The sequence below is a fragment of the Odontomachus brunneus genome, unplaced genomic scaffold (genome assembly GCF_010583005.1).
Source record: "Odontomachus brunneus isolate Ranch 3 - 2012 unplaced genomic scaffold, Obru_v1 Obru_scaffold_004, whole genome shotgun sequence".
In the NCBI taxonomy this organism is placed as follows: domain Eukaryota; kingdom Metazoa; phylum Arthropoda; class Insecta; order Hymenoptera; family Formicidae; genus Odontomachus; species Odontomachus brunneus.
Genome location: NW_022639454.1, coordinates 2931339 through 2949085, shown reverse-complemented (window position 1 = coordinate 2949085; position 17747 = coordinate 2931339). Strand labels below are relative to the sequence as shown.

General features: G+C 43.8%; 1 protein-coding gene and 2 long non-coding RNA genes across 13 annotated transcripts in view; 1 reads left to right on the top strand and 2 right to left on the bottom strand.

The window, feature by feature from the left end:
• Positions 1-2993, bottom strand: part of LOC116846617 — a 179024-nt gene extending 176031 nt beyond the window's left edge. Inside the window, exons 1-5 of one of the 3 annotated variants that reach the window (XR_004378540.1) lie at positions 2921-2993; positions 2273-2399; positions 1366-1597; positions 1114-1210; positions 907-951 (exon numbers count right to left, since the gene is read on the bottom strand). This is a non-coding gene — a long non-coding RNA (uncharacterized LOC116846617). The other 2 variants (XR_004378541.1, XR_004378539.1) reach the window with 2 other exon arrangements.
• The window catches only part of LOC116846545 (nephrin-like), a 331343-nt gene that overhangs the window by 288480 nt on the left and 25116 nt on the right, over positions 1-17747 (top strand). For all 7 annotated transcript variants that reach the window (XM_032820537.1, XM_032820521.1, XM_032820530.1 and 4 more), the window contains 2 exons: positions 4474-4604; positions 7126-7285. In XM_032820537.1, the coding sequence (XP_032676428.1) occupies positions 4474-4604; positions 7126-7285 (291 nt within the window). The remainder of the gene's footprint in view (positions 1-4473; positions 4605-7125; positions 7286-17747) is intronic.
• The window catches only part of LOC116846626, a 12387-nt gene continuing 1914 nt past the window's right edge, over positions 7275-17747 (bottom strand). For 2 of the 3 annotated variants that reach the window (XR_004378543.1, XR_004378544.1), the window contains exon 3: positions 7275-9587. This is a non-coding gene — a long non-coding RNA (uncharacterized LOC116846626). The remainder of the gene's footprint in view (positions 9588-17747) is intronic. The other variant, XR_004378542.1, reaches the window with a different exon arrangement.

The window sequence follows — 17747 nt, the reverse complement described above, 5'->3', positions numbered from 1 at the left end:
TATATATATATATATATATATATATATATATATATATATATATATATTGCTACTATTACTTCTTTTTATTAGAATAAGATACAGTCGAAAATTACCATTTTTTAACCATTTTTTCTTAGTGTATGCTTCATACTTAGTGTAGAGATTCAATACATATACACGGGGAGAATTATAGTTTCTTTTTTTTACATACATTATTTTCAATTTTACTATGTTTCTAATAATATGTTTCTAATAGGCTGTTAATAAGATCAATCTTGTTGAGAAATGCAATAAATTTCTCTACACTGAGAGAAAAATATCTAAGAAATAAAAGATATTTATTTGGTGAGAACTAATAACATATTTACTTAAACCTAAATTCTTTTATTAAAATAAAACAATCAATTAGTTAAAGGAAAATTTTAAGAAAATGTCTATCTTCTTATTCGAAAAAGTTATGTAGAAATATAACAAATTTCATCAGAAACATAGTAATAGTTTAACATTAAATTTTTAATACGTTTTAGTTTATAAAATGCATATTAATATAGTCGTTATTTAAAACATCTCTCAAATGAGATATTCAAATTTAAGTTCAGAATTAGATGAGAGTATTTTAGTTGAATTGCGATCACAGATATAATGTGATATATAATGCATTATATAATGTAACTGAAAAACATGAATCTAATTCTGAATAAAGATCAGAATATCTCATGTGAGAGATGAACTTTAAGTAACGACTATTAATACAAGCCTAAGATATAAATAGTGCATATAAAATAATAGCAAAAATAATAATGCAAGAAGCATAATCCAATTAAAGAATATCGATCTATTACAAAATTCTATAGCAATTTTCATTTTAAGATTCTCTCCGTGTATATGTGAGACACTCCAAGAGTGTTACAATTCAAAACTCACCGACTATGTCGAGATGCAGCAGGACCATCGTGCCACTACGTAGATCTGCAACAGAAAAATGCGATTTTGCCGATTAGATTTACGGTTCGTTTCTCTTTAAGAGTCGCAGCTCTTTGCGATCGCAATTCGAGTCGTTCCAACGACTGTATCCTGACTTTCGATCGCGATGGGTTAAATGTAGGAGTATAGAGAAGTCTGTGAACTTACCGTCGAGCTGACCCAGCTTGGCCCGAACCGGATCCTCCGGTGCAGCCTCTGCCATCCATCGTAAACCGCATCTTCCGTGCAACTAATACTGTTGAATCTGAAATGAAACATATTTCGTCCAATTAATCACAATGATGGAGAGGCTGAGCAGTCGTGATGATTTGAGAATATTCCGACTCGAGAATATTGCAACTCGAATATTCCGAGCGTGCTCTTTTGTTAAGGTTAACAAACGTAGAATATGATAGTCACCTTACGCATTTCGTATTGCTGCCGCTGCTCACGATGATGCCATGACGATGACACGCACAGAGTATCGTAACTTCGTTTACGCGCAATTCCTGAACGGAAATGGCGCACGGCGTCACTCTGTCCGTTCACACTCGCGGCGGCGATGATTGTGAATCGCGCATCGTCATTCATCGCATACCGCGCGTATTATCGTCCAAGTCGCGCGACCTTAGCATAGGAGATCCCGTACGATCTGCAGAATATCAACAAACGCGCGAGACGAACAATCACAGCAGCGTCGGATACGTGTTAATTCCAGTTTTTGTCGAGTCGATTTGACGCGCGGAACGCAGAAATAGCGCTCACATGACGTGAATAGTTACATTTGAATCGATCACGGTCGAGAACGGAGGACGGCCATGTTGAGATTCTCGATCTGTGATTGGTCGATTCAACTGCTTATATCACGTAAGCGCTACTTCTGCGTTCCGTGCGTCAAATCAACTCGACAAAAACCTGGATTTGTCATTCTTATACTTGTAGATCCGTGGCTCACAGAAATGCGTAAGAAAATTGTCCGATCACAGATAATTATTCGTGGATTGCAATAATCGATTGTGGTCAGTCAATTTGCTTACGTTCTTCCGTACACTCTAAATTTCTTGGAGTAAGACTTCACTTTAAGGTAGTGAAAATTGTGCCAATCGAAGTTAGAGCGAGAATTTCACTCCAAACAAGTGAAAACTCACTCCAAACGAGTGAAAACTCATTCCAAGCGATTTTTTCACTCGTTTAGAGTGAGTTCTCACTCGTTTGGAGGTAAGTTCTCGCTCTAACTTCGACTGGCGCAATTTTCACTACTTTGGAGTGAAGTCTCACTCCAAGAAATTTAGAGTGTATGCTCTCTAATCTACCACGTATCGTTTACCGTGTTGTTGAATAGAATACGAATCACTTCACATATTTCGCGTTGCTGTCACTGTTCACGACGATGCCACGACGATGATGACACGCACAGAGTATCGTGACTTCACTCCCGCGCGATTCGGAATGATCTAGAAAACACGAAAATATTACGCGGCGTTAATGCGTCCGTTCACGCTCGCGGTCGCGACCACTGTGGCCGCTTATCGTCACTCATCACGTAGCGCCGCGTGTTGTGTCGCCTGAAGGTCGCGCGACCTGAACGCGACGGAATATAGGAGATGCCGCACGACTTTAGAATATCTAAAAACTCTCGAGTCGTGACGCGAACAACCACCATAGTGTCATAAATATGATCAGCCCCTGCTTCTTTCGAGTCGATTTAGCGCGTAGAACGATAGCACGATACAAGTAGTCGCGATTGAATCAGCCAATCACAAATCGAGAATCTCAACACGACGAAGATGCCAGGACGACGATAACGCGCATAGAATATCGTAACTTTAATCTCGCGCGATTCGGAACAATCTAGAAAACACGGAAATATTACGCGGCGTTAATGCGTCTGTTCTTACTCGCGGCCGCGGCTGTGACTGCTTATTGTCACTCATCGCATATCACTGCGTGTTATTATTGTCTCAAAAGCGTGTACCTTCGTACAGGAGAATTCGCACGATCTTCAGAAAATCTAGAAACTCGAGACTCGATGTGAACGATCATCACAGTGTCGAAAACCTAACCTGTTAATCCTGGCTCCTTTCGAGATGATTTGGCGCCTAGAATGATAGCGTTTACATGATGCGAACAGTTGCGAATCGACCAATCACAGGTATCGGGAATCTCAATATGGCCGTTCTCGACTATCGATCGATCGATCGATCGATACTCGTTGATCGCTGTAAAGTATTATCGCGTACAGTCGGCTGATTGCATTTTTTCTGAATGAGTTTCGTAACACATCTTATATACAATGAGAGAATTTGTTTTTCTAATAATTCTCGGGAAATACAATTCTCTATTGTATTTCCCTATGCGGCACACTTTGTAGAACTCGTCAAGAAAAAATGTAGCTGCACTTAATCTATTGACTACTGCACCGTTTATTATAATGCTGGCGCGATACTTACATTTTTGATAGAGTCCTGAGACGGATTTGATTCTCCTCTCTCATTCATCAGCGCACGGAAAATCAACGGTTGCTGTCCAACGGGGTGATTCGCGTCGACCACGCGCTCGGCGTAGTTCAAATTGCACCCCTGGTGCAACTTTCGCGCGGCATTAATACATAAAAGTTGCAGCACGAATCGCCGTGGAACGACGCGGCGGACGCCGTGCTGCTGCAGCGAACCGGGATTAACGCCGTGATTTCACTGTCCAATATAAAAGTTTTTACCCAGCCGACACACGGAGCGAGGAGAGAGAAAGAGAGAGGGAGAGAGGAAAGAAGTGAGCGCTCCACGTTGAAATTAATGGCATATGCCGATCCGCCGCGTCGCCACCGTGTTGTATCGCTGCCACTGCCGCCACCTGCTGGGTTGAAATTCAACCCGATTTCGCGGCGCGTTTCCATCGACTGCCTTTTCTCGGCCCCATTTTCTCGTCTTCCCGCGGATTTTTTCCATTAGTCATGCCCGCCGATAATTCCGCGAGTCGAGGCGGGTACGCGAGTGGAAATTTACTCGCTTGTTGCGAATCGCGAAACGGCGGAATTATCGGATTCGTTCGCGCGCGGCGAAAGGAATCATAAGTAACGTTCGATACGGCGAATACATTTTTTTCACGGAGATAATACCACGAAGCCGGCGCCGGACGACACTCTTTCATGAGAAAATGCGGCAGCGTTCGATTGCGGCTGACCATTTATTTACGATCTGCGAGGATGTACGACGGTGAGCACTGCAGGCCGTGAAGTCACGGTTGTTAAAATCGTATTATTGTTCGACTACTATCTCGTTCGAATATCAGAGTTCCAGTTTTCTCTTCACGTCCGAGCCAGTCTGTTTTAACCTGTAAGCTAAGCTAACCTAATATAATTCTAACCCTAAACTCCCGCGAGTGTTCGAGCACATTTTCTCCCTCTCTCTCTTTCTTTTTTTACCAGCGTTCAAACATCAATAGCGTTAATTATCGTGTCTGTAATTAAAGCAGCATTTCTCATATTGGCGCATCCCATTCACGGAGCTTTGATGTCGATTCTGTTTTCAGACGAGCCTGTGGTTACCCTCGAGCTTGGCAGCAATTTGAATTCGAGCGCGATACGGGAGGGTATCGACGTTTACTTCGAGTGCAACATCAAGTCCAATCCCTGGGTTTACAAGGTTTCCTGGCGCCATAACGTGAGTCCACACTCCTCCGCGCGTCTCGAGAGAGAAGAACGCGGATAACGAGTCCAGTTCAGAAATCGATAATATAAGCCGACGGAGCTTAATCGCGTCGAGATAAGGAAACGGCGGCAGAGTGCACCTGCGACATACGAACTTCCTTCCGTCCGAAAACTCGCTCATCGTTTGATCTCGGATTCGTATCGCCGAGACGCGACGCGAGGCGCGTATAAAGCGGACTTACCTCAAATAGTAATTAACCCTCAGAGAGAACGCGACGAGATTTTCCTCCCGGGAGTTCGTTCCGCGTGAAGACTCGTGTAATGCAGTGTTCTCTTGTTTGAAAATCTGCCACTTTGTTTTGAAAAAGGTGCACAATACACACATACAGAGATCTTCGATTCGATGAAGGTTCTTATTGGTTGGTATTATTATTGGAATTATCGCTATTTTGTTAATATAATTTTTACACCTTGTTCCGTAAACTAGACAATCTAAGATATTATCGGAGATAAAACATCCTTTAAAGTACAGTCAGTGTATTCTTCATTGAAATGCTGCATGGAAAAAACAAATTTGTTTGGCTCATACATAAATCTGATGATGCCAACCAGATTCAATGTTGAATTGTGTGTGGATCACTATACTTTTTTTTCTGTATACTTGTAACTGATGATTCAGTTCTCAGTATAGCATTGTAATCAGTAAAACCTCACTGGTCAGTTATAATAGTTACGACTGTTTTCGCTATTGATTCAGTTTACAAAAGCAGAAAATTGAATTGCGTACAGTGTATAAAAAATTTATATATCACAATGAAATGAACGAATAATTCTGCAGTGAAATTTCATTTTTACTAAAAATCAGTGAATACTCACTGATTACGGGTGAAATATACCTTTTATTTATCAATCATAAATAAAAGAAATATTTTTACTGATTTACTTTAAAAGTATACCCCTTGACTCTAAAAAACTAATTAATCAGTGTGAGAGAGAAGAAGAGAGGGAGAGAGAGGAATAAGAGCTAATATTACGTATATGATCTTTCCTCTTATACCTTTCCTCTTATCAATACTAGAAATAATCCGCGCTATTGATATTGAATTCGCGTAATGCGATTTACAACATGTGAATATTTGCGAGCGAATATTATTCGAGCGTAATCCATTGGGATCACGTCACAATGTTCGAATTTATTCTAAAGCCTTTGAAGTGTACAATATTTTCCTTCATTATTAAAATAATTGGCGTGACTAATGTAGAACGGTAATCGTAGCACGAATCGAGCAGCACGTATAAAACGAGGAGTTTTATCAACGATTGATCAGGACACGATCGCGATTTGTCACTGTCCAAATGTGTTTTAATCTCTTCATTCATAGGACGTTTTGTCTTTTATCGATGATAAAGTCATACACGCAATTGATTCGGATCTGATAACGCGATATGCGTATCACGCATATAAATCAAAATATTTCCCGTTTCACAATTAAACGATCGGCAAGCAATTGCTCTGGATCACACCGAATTCATTTTAATCCTACGAAGCGGAAGAGCGTATTTTTTTCTGTCGCTATCGGAACGGACGCATTTACAATATTTAAATGATAAACGCACCGTGTCATGTACACGTGTATGTATATACGTGTGTTTCATCGAATCGCCAGGTCAAATTTCTCGGGCGTCCCCTTTAACTTTTCGGTGTCCTTCGAACTTCGATATCCCTTCGAGCCAATTCCGTGGCTCCTGTCGCGAATGTCGTAGTACACGCGGGAAACACCGCAGAACGCAAATCCCAATCAATTTCCCCGATTCGAGGACTCTGAATTTGTTTCGCGAAAACTCAAAGCCGCTTTCGCGGCCTCGAAAGTCGCACGTGCGACGAGGGAGCGCGCGAGATCGAGGAACTGTCAGCGTTCCCCGTCGTGAATTTCTCACGCGGGATTTATTATCGCTTAGCGCGCGTTCGTGAAAAAAAAAAAGAAAAGCGGGAGAACCTATTTGCACTTTTCCCAGCATTAATATCGCGCGAGCAAGCGAGACGGAAATGCATAATATCGATGTACGCGCGTTTCATAACGCTGTTACTCGTTATTATTTACCATTAGTCGTGCGGTTATTTTCTCGTTTACATTGCCGGTAACTCTAAAAATTTCAATGCGATATCAGCCGAAGGAAGCTCTTCCGATTGTGCTTATCAGCGGGAAAAATATTATTCCGTCCCTTAGGACGGTTCATTTTCACCGCGACGAAAAATAGTCGTAGGTCAGAATTGAATTGGAATCGATTCCCTTCTCTCTCTCTCTCTCTTTCTCCCCCTCTCTCTCTCCCTCTCCCTCTCTCTCTCTCTCTCTCTTTCCCCCTCTCTCTCTCGTAGTCGCGCGAGGCTTCAGATTTTTTAAATTTTCGGGCTTGCCGGGTCGCCTTTGTAAGCTTAAATAATCTATTAGTTGTGTGCTCTGGACTCCCCGTGAGTTTGTTCACACACAGACAGCCGAATAAACACGTGGTCTCGTTTGATTTCGCATCCGCAGACCAATCCGCTGTATCACAACGCGGCGACCGGAACGATAATAAGTAATCAGAGCCTGGTACTGCAGAGCGTCACTCGCAGCAGAGCTGGGATTTACACGTGCATCGGCAATAATCAAGAGGGCGACGGCGAGAGCAATCCGCTGAACTTGGACATAAAGTGTGAGTATCCGTTACATACATTTCCCGCATGTCATCCGCCATAATCTACATCGGCGCTCTAATTAAGTCCGACTACTGGCGGCGTCATTCATTCGACGTTGTAACGTAGACATCCGCAATATCTTTCGAACACTACACTTTCTTCTCATTCGAGACGACCGACGAGCTACAAACGATTTCCTCGCGAGACGATTTTCCACGACTTCTTCCCAATATTTTTGGCCGCAGAAAAAATGCAGACGCAACCGAGGGACGTGTTCTCTCTCTTTCTCTCTCTTGGGAATTAGCCCAACGCGCTCTTGGAACCTGTATTTTTTCAGCGTTCTATTTTCTTGCCGATGTGAGAACATGACTGTTGCAATCGGGAAAAATAAGAAAATGCGCCGTGCAGTCTTCTGGATCTAAAGTTTCTCCGAAGTCCAGGCACTTGAGTTAACTTCTGTGTCACTGCGTTCGCGCAGCGTTGACACGTAACTGATACTGACGCACCGGTATGCGCGCGGATCGACGTTAAATCAGCTTAGGAGTTAGCTTTGTTTACGAGGGACATAAATCCTACGCGTAGGAGGAAATGTCCGTGTATTTGGAGCGTGCACGCGCGCGAGAGAGAGAGAAAGAGAGATCTCCGCTTCATATCGACGTTTAATATCTCGGGATCGTGCACTATAAAAGAAAACAATGTTTCATAAAGGCTCGCGCTCTGCGAAGAAACAACGTGAAGGGCAGCCGTAAGTCAATTTTGTATGCACGCATTAACCTTAAACTATAAGCAAGTTTTGACAGCTCTTTCGGTGTGTTGTAAAAAAAGAATATAAGCTCAATATTAGTCTCAAGCGTTATACGAGTTATAAAACTCGAAATATATCACATGCATAATAGCGAAACGCTCGCGCTCTGCGCAATTAGTTGAAAGCTCGTATATAATAAGTGAGCTGGTGATTAAGATATTATCTGTTTGTCATGTCACGTGTTTTCAACCTTCTCAATGAAGACTTAAAACGGTCGTACGATTTTCTTCAGAATGCAATTTTTTTAATAAGATTTTTTATCTAGATTTTTTATCTAGATTCTTTTCCCTTTATTGCCATTTTCTTTGAGGAATTTTGGCAAATAGAATCTAAGTCACTTAATCGAAATGTATTTGATTTTCATTTGCTACGAATTGAAGAAATACAATAATTTAAGTCAATCATAAGAGATTTAATAGTTTTATCATGACATTTTCGGGCATACTACTCGAGGGATTGACAAAAAAGAGAGCTAAAGAAATACAATAGTTTAAGTAAGTCAAAATAGAGATGTATAATATTTTTCCACGAAACTTTTTCTAGTATATTACTTAAGGGATTAATTATGGACGATTTTCTCTAACGTTCGACATCCTCGTTCGTCTTCCCTCGAAGACGCTTTGTCATCGGCGCGAAAGTGATTCATTCATAAGATATATGCACAGCTCCTGTAGGTCGCACTCGATAATAAAGCAACAGAAAGATACGCCGGCGAAAAAATATCGCCGTCTTCGCCGTATGTCTCGAAGTTGGCTAGTGTGAATTTATTGTAGTGATGTATACGGTCTTTTCCGCGCATTTTATCCGTGTAAAGTGTCTTACACTGTGTACGGTTCAGTGAGCGTTAAATCATTCCGCAGGATGCTTTACACACGCAGAAACACACACACACACACAGAACAGACACACATACATATACAGCCAACCAGCTCTACCTGAAGTCTGTGCATGGCTTATGACCGACTGACTGACATTTGCCAGCGTTCGCATACCAGCTGCGCTCATTAGTATTTAATAGCTTTAATACGCATAAATTATCCATCATTAATCCGCGCCCGGATTAATAGTCGATCAATCGAGCTATCTCCGTTTCATTCACCCTGATCATCCGTGCGTACACAGAGCGCGTTCGCTGATAGACGCAATTTATATAATAAACAGACCGGTGATATTTATGTCTCAAAGTGATGTAATCATTTCCGCTGTCGTAAAATATCTCATCGCGGTTTCTGCAGCTCTTCGATATTGAATATCGTAATCAAGCCTGAAGCCGAGAGATTAAAGTCATTTCGACAAAAATGGTCGATGAAAAGGGACGCAAATTATAGCAAAGAAAGTTGGATCGCGATTAACGAAATTTTTTAATCATTTTATTCTTTTCTTTTTGCGGGCGCAGTATCGGTGCAAAAACCGCTTTTATTATTCAACTACGCCAGAATTGTCTCCTGCCGGCTAAAGCTTTGACCAAAATCGCCGCGTGTCGCCTCGCTAATCCTCTTCTCCATGCTTCTCTGCTGAAATAGCATTACACTAAAATAAATTTCAGCTCTAAAAAGTATAATATTAATAAAAGTGTCCAATGCGACGCGCGTCATTGAGTCGTATCTCACGGATATTCCGTCGTGAATTCAGACCGTGTGTGCACTCTCTCTCTCTCTTCCTCTCTTTTCCTCTCTTTCTCATTCTCACTTTTTCTATTTCCCAGCGAAAACTACGTGAAATTTCACGTAATTATACTCGCGATTATGTTGGTTTTAATAACCCTTTTGGTAAGCTAAACGACCGAGCCTCGTGAACGTCGAATGTTCCCGTATAATCCGTATTTTCTTTGTTCCCCCAGGCTGCAGCCTCGCTATTTTACAGCTAACTAAGCGGCTTAAGATCTCGGATACGGCAGAGCTCGAAGAAGGAGCTTCTTGCCGCGCGCATAATTATACGTACTGAAACTGAATTAAAATCTTAAGCGTTTCTCGCGTTACCCCGCTCTCGCAACGCAAATTCGCAGATTTTCCGGGAACGAAGTCGTGCGCTCTCTCTACCACGCTGTCTAGTTAAGACCTGAGATGGATCTCAACTTGACGCTACACGTTTACGGAATGCATCATTTTTTAAATATTATATCGCGCTACAAGCAAGTATAAGTTTGCGAATATCTTTGTTGGGCAATCAATGCGGCTCATACAAGAAAAATGCGTTACGCGTAATCTGGAAATTCTAATTCGCGGAAAATATATATTTCAAGCTTTTAATGTAACAAATCTCCTCAAGGATCTCTCTGCTTCGAGATATATCAGCAAGAAAAATATCAGAACGAGGCCTTTAAAAATTCTCGATATTCGTGCTCTTCGGACGTACGGAGCCTGCTTAAAATTTCACAGGCCCGCAATGCGTCTCGACGTCTAACGTGATCACGTCTAACGTTTTCGAGATACCCCTTGTACAAATCGATATCGGATCGAGGAGAGACGCTCGTAGCATCTTCGCGCTGCTACTTCCGTCGCTCAATTTTGTCCTAATTGCATCTCGCCGCGCAAAGAGTACGCGAGTCACGCGAATTGCAAGACAAGTATCGCCGTAACAACCTGCAATTAAATGCGCCGGGGCTAAAAATTCCGTCACTCAGCCGCTCGTCAGTGTTAACGTGGGTCTTAATCAGGGGCTTTTACGTTGGAATGTTGCGAGTATAAAGAGCGATGGCAATAATTAATCGACAACGAGTGCTCGACAATCCGGCTTACGCACGCAGGTTAATATTTAACACTTTTTTTTTTTTAATTAAAATGAGAGACGCGAGATGTTTCGGTCGTTTTTTCGCGATATTTTACCGCATCCGAAGTTTTTTCTGAAATCAACCTTTTATGTCCACTATTCCGCCTCGCGCTCCTTCCGAGCTCTACTGTGATAAGTAGCGATTTTTCTCGTCTATTTTCGCAAATACTCCAGATCTCTCTGGGTCTTTCTCGGTTTTTTTAGGTCACCCCGTAGATCAGGCACGTGTACCTATGTTGTACGATGCGGTTTCGTGAGCGAACGTGATATAAACACGCGACCCTTTGACTGACGCGCGCAAAGTAATACAGGTCGCTTGAGTAGAAATTGCGCGATTAATGCTTAATTACACGCCGCGGTAATTTTGCACGGGGCCACCGCACTTTTATCGCGCACTCCCTTTTGTGTGTGTGTTCTTAATACATAAAATATTAACTGCCTTCATTTAACACAAACACAAATCGGAATGATTAAAAAAACAAGCAGCAGGCGACAGACTCACTTCTTATTAGGTAATCTCCCCCCCCCCTCTCTCTCTCTCTCTCTCTTTCTCTCTCCATTCCCAATTCTCTTAGTTCCTTCATCTTTGACTCGCTGCTAAAACTGATAAGTTAATGGAGTAAGATCGATGAGAAGAGCGATGATACCGTGGGTGATATTTGGGAACGCAGACAACGAAAGGGAATTATTGATTCGTAGAGGGATATCTGCCAGAATGAATTATGTACCAGGGTCTGGACCTGAAACAATACAACCGACCACGATGCTCCAAATTAATCTTATAATGAAAAAGAAGAGAAAAGGAAAGAGAGAAAACGAAACAAGCCACGTGGAGAATTGAATTCCTGTAATCATTGTGTTAGGTTCGCCGGCGAGTTTTCACGAGGTGTCGCGAGGAACTGGCACTTTATTTCGTGCGACAAAATAAAATCGTGCCGATTTATAACTAACTCGGTCCGCCACACGACCGTCGGTCGGAAGTAGATACGTACGTCATCGGTCAGCCGGCGCGCGTTATCGGCGCGCAATACGCGCACTCTCGCGAAATTCGTTTCGCTAACTTTAGATTCCGCCCGTGTAATTTAATTACGACAGACGGACGGCGCAAACTAGAATGTCGCCGTTGCTGCCGCCGCCACCGCCGCCGCCAGCCGGATGAAATATGTCAATGAATTTATCGCGGCCGCCGGCCGGACATTTATTCGCGCTGCAAAAGTGAATTCGATTTCTCGCCGGGGCGTTTTGATTTATTCGCCGTGATAGATTGGATAGATTATGTAGTCGCGCGTAAAAAGCCGAGCCAAGACGTCGCCCGGGTGGCGCGATCGATCGATCGTACGTCACCCATCTGTAATCCTTAACAATACGCCTCACTAGCGTTTAGAGGATCCGTCGTGAAATCCTGCGCGCGAAATTCTTCGGAGCAGCGCGCCCGAAAGAGGAAGAGAGAGAGAGAGAGAGAGAGAGAGAGAGAGAGATTTATTAAGCCTTAGGATAAAATCCCTTCAAATATACAGTAATAGGAGTACAGTATGTGTATATATGTGCATAGAAAGAGAGAGGAAGAGAGGGAGAAATATATATAGAAGAAAAGAAAATAAAATATCATAGCAGAGAGAGAAAAGGAGAGATTAAGCCTTAGGATAAAATCCTTTCAAGTATACAGTAATAGGAGTACATTATGTATGTGCATAAAAGAGAGATAGAGATAGATAGAGAGGAAGATATAGAAGAAAAGAAGAAGGAATTAAAACATTATAGCAGAGACTGGGAGAAGAGAGGTCTTTTCAAGGGAACGCAGCGTATATTAATTACGTGGATGCATTAATATATCACGCGATAGTAATCGCACGCCGGTATACAGTTAATCCACACGACGACTAACAATTGCCTCATCGAGGATCCATCGATCGATGGTCGCGGCGCGACTAACCGAGTTCATTAACACCGTGGTTCTCTAATCGATGCATCTAATTAAAACGAAATTCTTTGCGGAACTTTTCAAGCGCCTCGACGTCCGAGCGTGTCTCTCATTTCTCGCTGGCACATCACGCCTTATCTCACGATGCATCACCCCGAATGCGGCACCGAACGATATGCATCGCGCGCAACGTACGCGAGATACGATTCCCGATAACCTCGTCGAAGATCTATCGATCGGCCGGGACACACACGCGCGTACCGCGTGGCCGCGCATCTAACTAGGTCCATTAACGCCAGCTAATTAATGTATCTGATTAAGCAAGGCATCGACGCACATGTATCATCTCAAGTCCCGGCCACGCTCGATCCATATAATATCTCGTATCTAGATAGTTGTGTTGCTTGCATAAACTATGCGGCCGCGTATATCGTCGCCACGACGCGGGCATAAATCTTCGTTATTTGACGTAATGGCTACTCGCGCGCGGCCTCATACGCTGTAGATTATTATTATTATAAATTTTCCCCCTAAACGCACACACACATCCACTCACGTATACACGCACATATGCACGCACGCATATCGCGACGTTCTTACGAATTTCAGCGACGGATGATGTACGCCCGGCGCCGAGCCGCTCCGCGTCGCGCCGCGACGCGACGCGACCCGACGTCGCCCGATCGACGAAGATTCATGACGCGAGTGTGCTGCAAACATAAAATAATATGCTGAGCCTTGTAATACGCTATCGGCCTGTATAGGATGTCCCAGAACTAATGTACCGTTAAATCTCCGGAGGAATCTGTCACCGGCAGGATATCCGATAATTCTTGGGTCGGCGTTGTTCCCTCTCACTCCCTCCCCCTTTCCCTCCCCCGTCGATGTTCTACGGGCGTACTCTCGTTGTCGGACGTTCCGCGAGACTTTAACGGGCTATCGAGCGTAACTCAATGTTACGCTCTCTGTTAAAAGCGCGAAGATATTACTGTAACTGATGCGCTACAGCGGTCGCCTAATGAGAGAATGCTTCTCTTATTCTTTCTCTCTCTCTTTTTCTCGGTTGAATAAATTACGCGTATCGTATTTGGACGTCGACGTGCTCGCTTTGCACGTTCCTACTTAGGATTTGCCTTGCGAATTTCGTCGGAAGAATATCCTTACAAACACGTTTCATACATGCCTCAACATGCTTTGTGCATCATTTGGATTTTATAACATCCCGAAAATGCGTGGACATGCATCCAACCCTAGACATTCTTACTATTTTGAATGCGAATATATTTCAATATAGAAAACATACATATATTGGGTTGTACGACAAGTAATTTTGAATTTTTCAGATAATATAACACGATACTGTATTCTTTCATGTCGTTGTAATTTTGTGAAACAATGTGTGCGCCATTTCGAGCTACGATCTCCTATCATTCTTTGCATGACACTGTTCCATAAAATTACGATCGTTTCATTTTACGGGAAAAATCCGAAATTAGTTATTACATAACATAATATCTTCTATATGCTCTAAAAGTTTTAAAAAATTGGTATTTGAAGGCCAAAACAATCAGAAAGTCCAGAATTAGATACACGTCCAGGCATTGGTTTTATATCCTTTTATATCCTTGGAGATTACTTTGTTCAAGTAGACAAGCGAAACGGCCCCCGAATGAAATCAAAAAGTATGGCAACCCCTAGGCGTACCACTCGCGCGATCCCCACGCGCGACAGATCGACGTGCATTTTTCACGATGCAGCCGGTATTGCGGCCCGTTGAATTATGCATACGCGGGGTCAGATATCATTTCGATAGCCGGCACGGACGCTCGGCGTGAGCGATCTGTCACTGATGCTTAATGACCGGCATTAATTGGTTATTGTCAGTGCCTCGGCCATCGATCGCGATGTCGTCCGGTATCGCAGCGATATCGCGGTGCATTCGATCCTCTGTGAAGCATTCAACGTTCTCTCTCTCTCTTCCCCCGACAACGAGAGTTGGGAATGACTCTCGTTGTCGGCGGAAGAGAATAAGAGAGAGAGAGAGAGAAAGAGAGAGAGAGAGAGGCAGCGTATAGCAGAGGGAGAGAGAGATTCCGCGCTGACGAAGGATCATTCGGAGTACGACTTCAGCTTACTTCGCGAATGCGATTCGATTCGATTCTTAAAAACAGAGGAAGCACATGCTGACCGCGTGCGCGCTTCGCGCGCGCATCGCCGACCTTTATCGACGATATCGGCGTAAGAAGCCGCATTTCGCATTCGCGATGTTACGCGAGTACGTTTCATCGATGGCGCGTCTGCTCCCGGCAATCTCCGACTTCGTCGATGGAATTTTCCCAGTTCTTTCCGCTTGGCTCGTCAGCACGGCTTGGCCGGAAGCCGTTAGCCACGTGTGTTACTTAATCGATCGTTTATAGGACTCAGCGTTTGCTCGCGAATCGCGATGGCCATTTGCATACGCGCGGATACGCACGGAGGCAAGGTGCACCTCGCTGGTGAAACGCTTGCCGATCGTACGATCGTGTCTTCGTGGTACTCGTAGCGTGCGAGTCAGTGCTACAAAGAGAGAGGCAGAGGAGGAGCAAAGCGAGAAAGAGAGAGAGAGAGCTCATGACCTTTATTGCAACCTTATGACATCCCTAAGATATCTTTCGACGACCGCCGTAAGAGGACAAAGGGGTTGACCTCCGTATATGCCCCGTACGATGGTTGGCCGGTGAGACGCGCTTCCCGAGATTCCAAGGATCGTCCAAGGATCGGACTTCTTTCGACAACTGTGCAAAGTACAAAGGGGATGTGCAATACGCGGGCGCACCGGATACCGTCCGGAATTTTATGACTGATCTAATCAATGAAGGGTCAGTCTCTATATGTGCGCCGGATATCCCGCATGCTCTCTACGGCTCTTCTCCACTTCCACGTCCAAAGTATTATTGAATTTCCAGACGGGACGGGCTAGACTTCCGCCCCTGAGTCGAGGTCGCAGGGGATCCTTTGTCAGCTTACACCGAATATCTTCTTTCGTCCGTGGGAGTGAATGTCAATTGCAGAAACTGCCGGGGATAACGATCGATCCGCGGGCCTCGAGTGTAAACGCGTTTCGGATGCATTCGCGCGGGGGTGGCTGTTTTAATTACAATAACAACGACGACAACGACGACGACGTCGAAAAGGTGTCTTCGCCTCATTTACGTTGGAAAATATCTCATCCCAAACGCTTTGTCTTATCGGGGAGTTCGACGATAAGGAGGAAGAAAAAAAGAAAATCTCTGTGACCGGTAGAAATTTTCCGAGATTTTCCCAAATGTAGGTTATAGATTCTGATTAGAGTTCGCTCAAATTCGATCCAAAATTCGTTGTCTTACTACGATACCAATTGACAATCCCATTCTTGTCTCAAACATGATTCCTCTAGAATCGAAATAGAAATATCATAAGAACTCGTGCTTTTTTTTTCAATCGGTATACTTTTATAGTATCAAACAGGAATTCCTTTTTTACACTAACTATAATATTCAGTAGAATAAAATATGGAAAAATAGAATATTTTTAAATCACTCAGCACATTTTACTGAACAACGAAATTATTTGAAAAGTCTCTCAATCTGCTTTATCCAATTCTAACGTAAAATAAAGTCCAGAAGAAATATCAGGAAAACCTTGGGTCTTGAATCGCATGCTTGAAGCATCGCGAATCAGAACCCACAATTATTTTGGCAAATCGGGCTGGAGTCCAATTAGGCCCTGAGGAATTTCCTACGCATGAGCATGGCCGGCGCCTCGCGAAGAGCGAATCGAAGTTAGAACGAAGATGTTTTACGGTCACTCCTGATGTACGGGCGAAGTTGGCGTCTCGCAGTGAGATATGAACTTTTACCCGCGGTTGTATCTCCATATTGCGGTGGATGCGTCCGTGGGACGTTAAAGCGCAATTTCTACGCTCGGGAAGACGCCTTAAGTTCCTTCGAATCGCGGCCGCGAAAACGCCTGACGGAGTACTTGCGAGAGTACGCGTGTCGGGCCGCTTTCTTCTTCGTTGCGGCGTAAAAAGTCGCGTGCGGTCGCGGCAGGCTTAATTTCTTACCGGACGAGCTAGAGGTGCTGGTTACCGCATTGATACTTCAAGTTGCCGCGAATTGTAAAGCGACGCATTAACTGTTTCCCGACGCGAGAATATAATGGGGGGAAAACGTCGTTCGAGAACATATACGCGAGTGCCCCCGCCGTGTCTGAACAATGAAGACATGCTCTACTAATGGCGCACTGTTGCAATATGTAGATTATGACATACACACATACATCTATATACACACGCGCGCGTATTAGATATTATGTATATTAGGACGATATCAGATACCGTGTCGACTGAGGTTGACACGAACTCGGAAATGATGCGGCGACATGAATTCCATCGTTAATGCTTAATTACGGATAGTGCTTAATAATCGCATTAGCCTTCGGCGGATATATCAGATTTCGCGTGTCGATCGTTCGTTCATATAGTCCACCGTACGACGACACCGGTTCCTGTTAGCGGCAGTGCGGACACGAGATGTTCCGTCGCGAAGTAATCGCCGGTCGTCTTACCCTAATTTGAAGCCCCAATTTGTTCATTCATCAACGAACTACGCCCCTTCACGGTGACAGACCGACCGCTCTTTTGTCAATGCGATCCTCGCTGTTCGCAGTTGGAGAAATGACGTACGTCAGGCACCTCTCGCATAGGCTGCATACTGCCTTTGTCCAATTAGCCCTTCGATCATTAGGCTCCGATAATTGGAATATGCGGCATGTCGCGCGGTACTGAGCGAAACCGAGCGTCTCGGTGTTACATTGACGACTAACTAACACAACGTAATGCCGGGATAAGCTAATCGCGAATCGAGCTCGCGTTGTCGCTTACGAAATAGTGACTCGCGCGTACATGAGAGAGAGAGAGAGAGAGAGAGAGAGAGAGAGAGAGAGAGAGAGAGAGAGAGAGCGC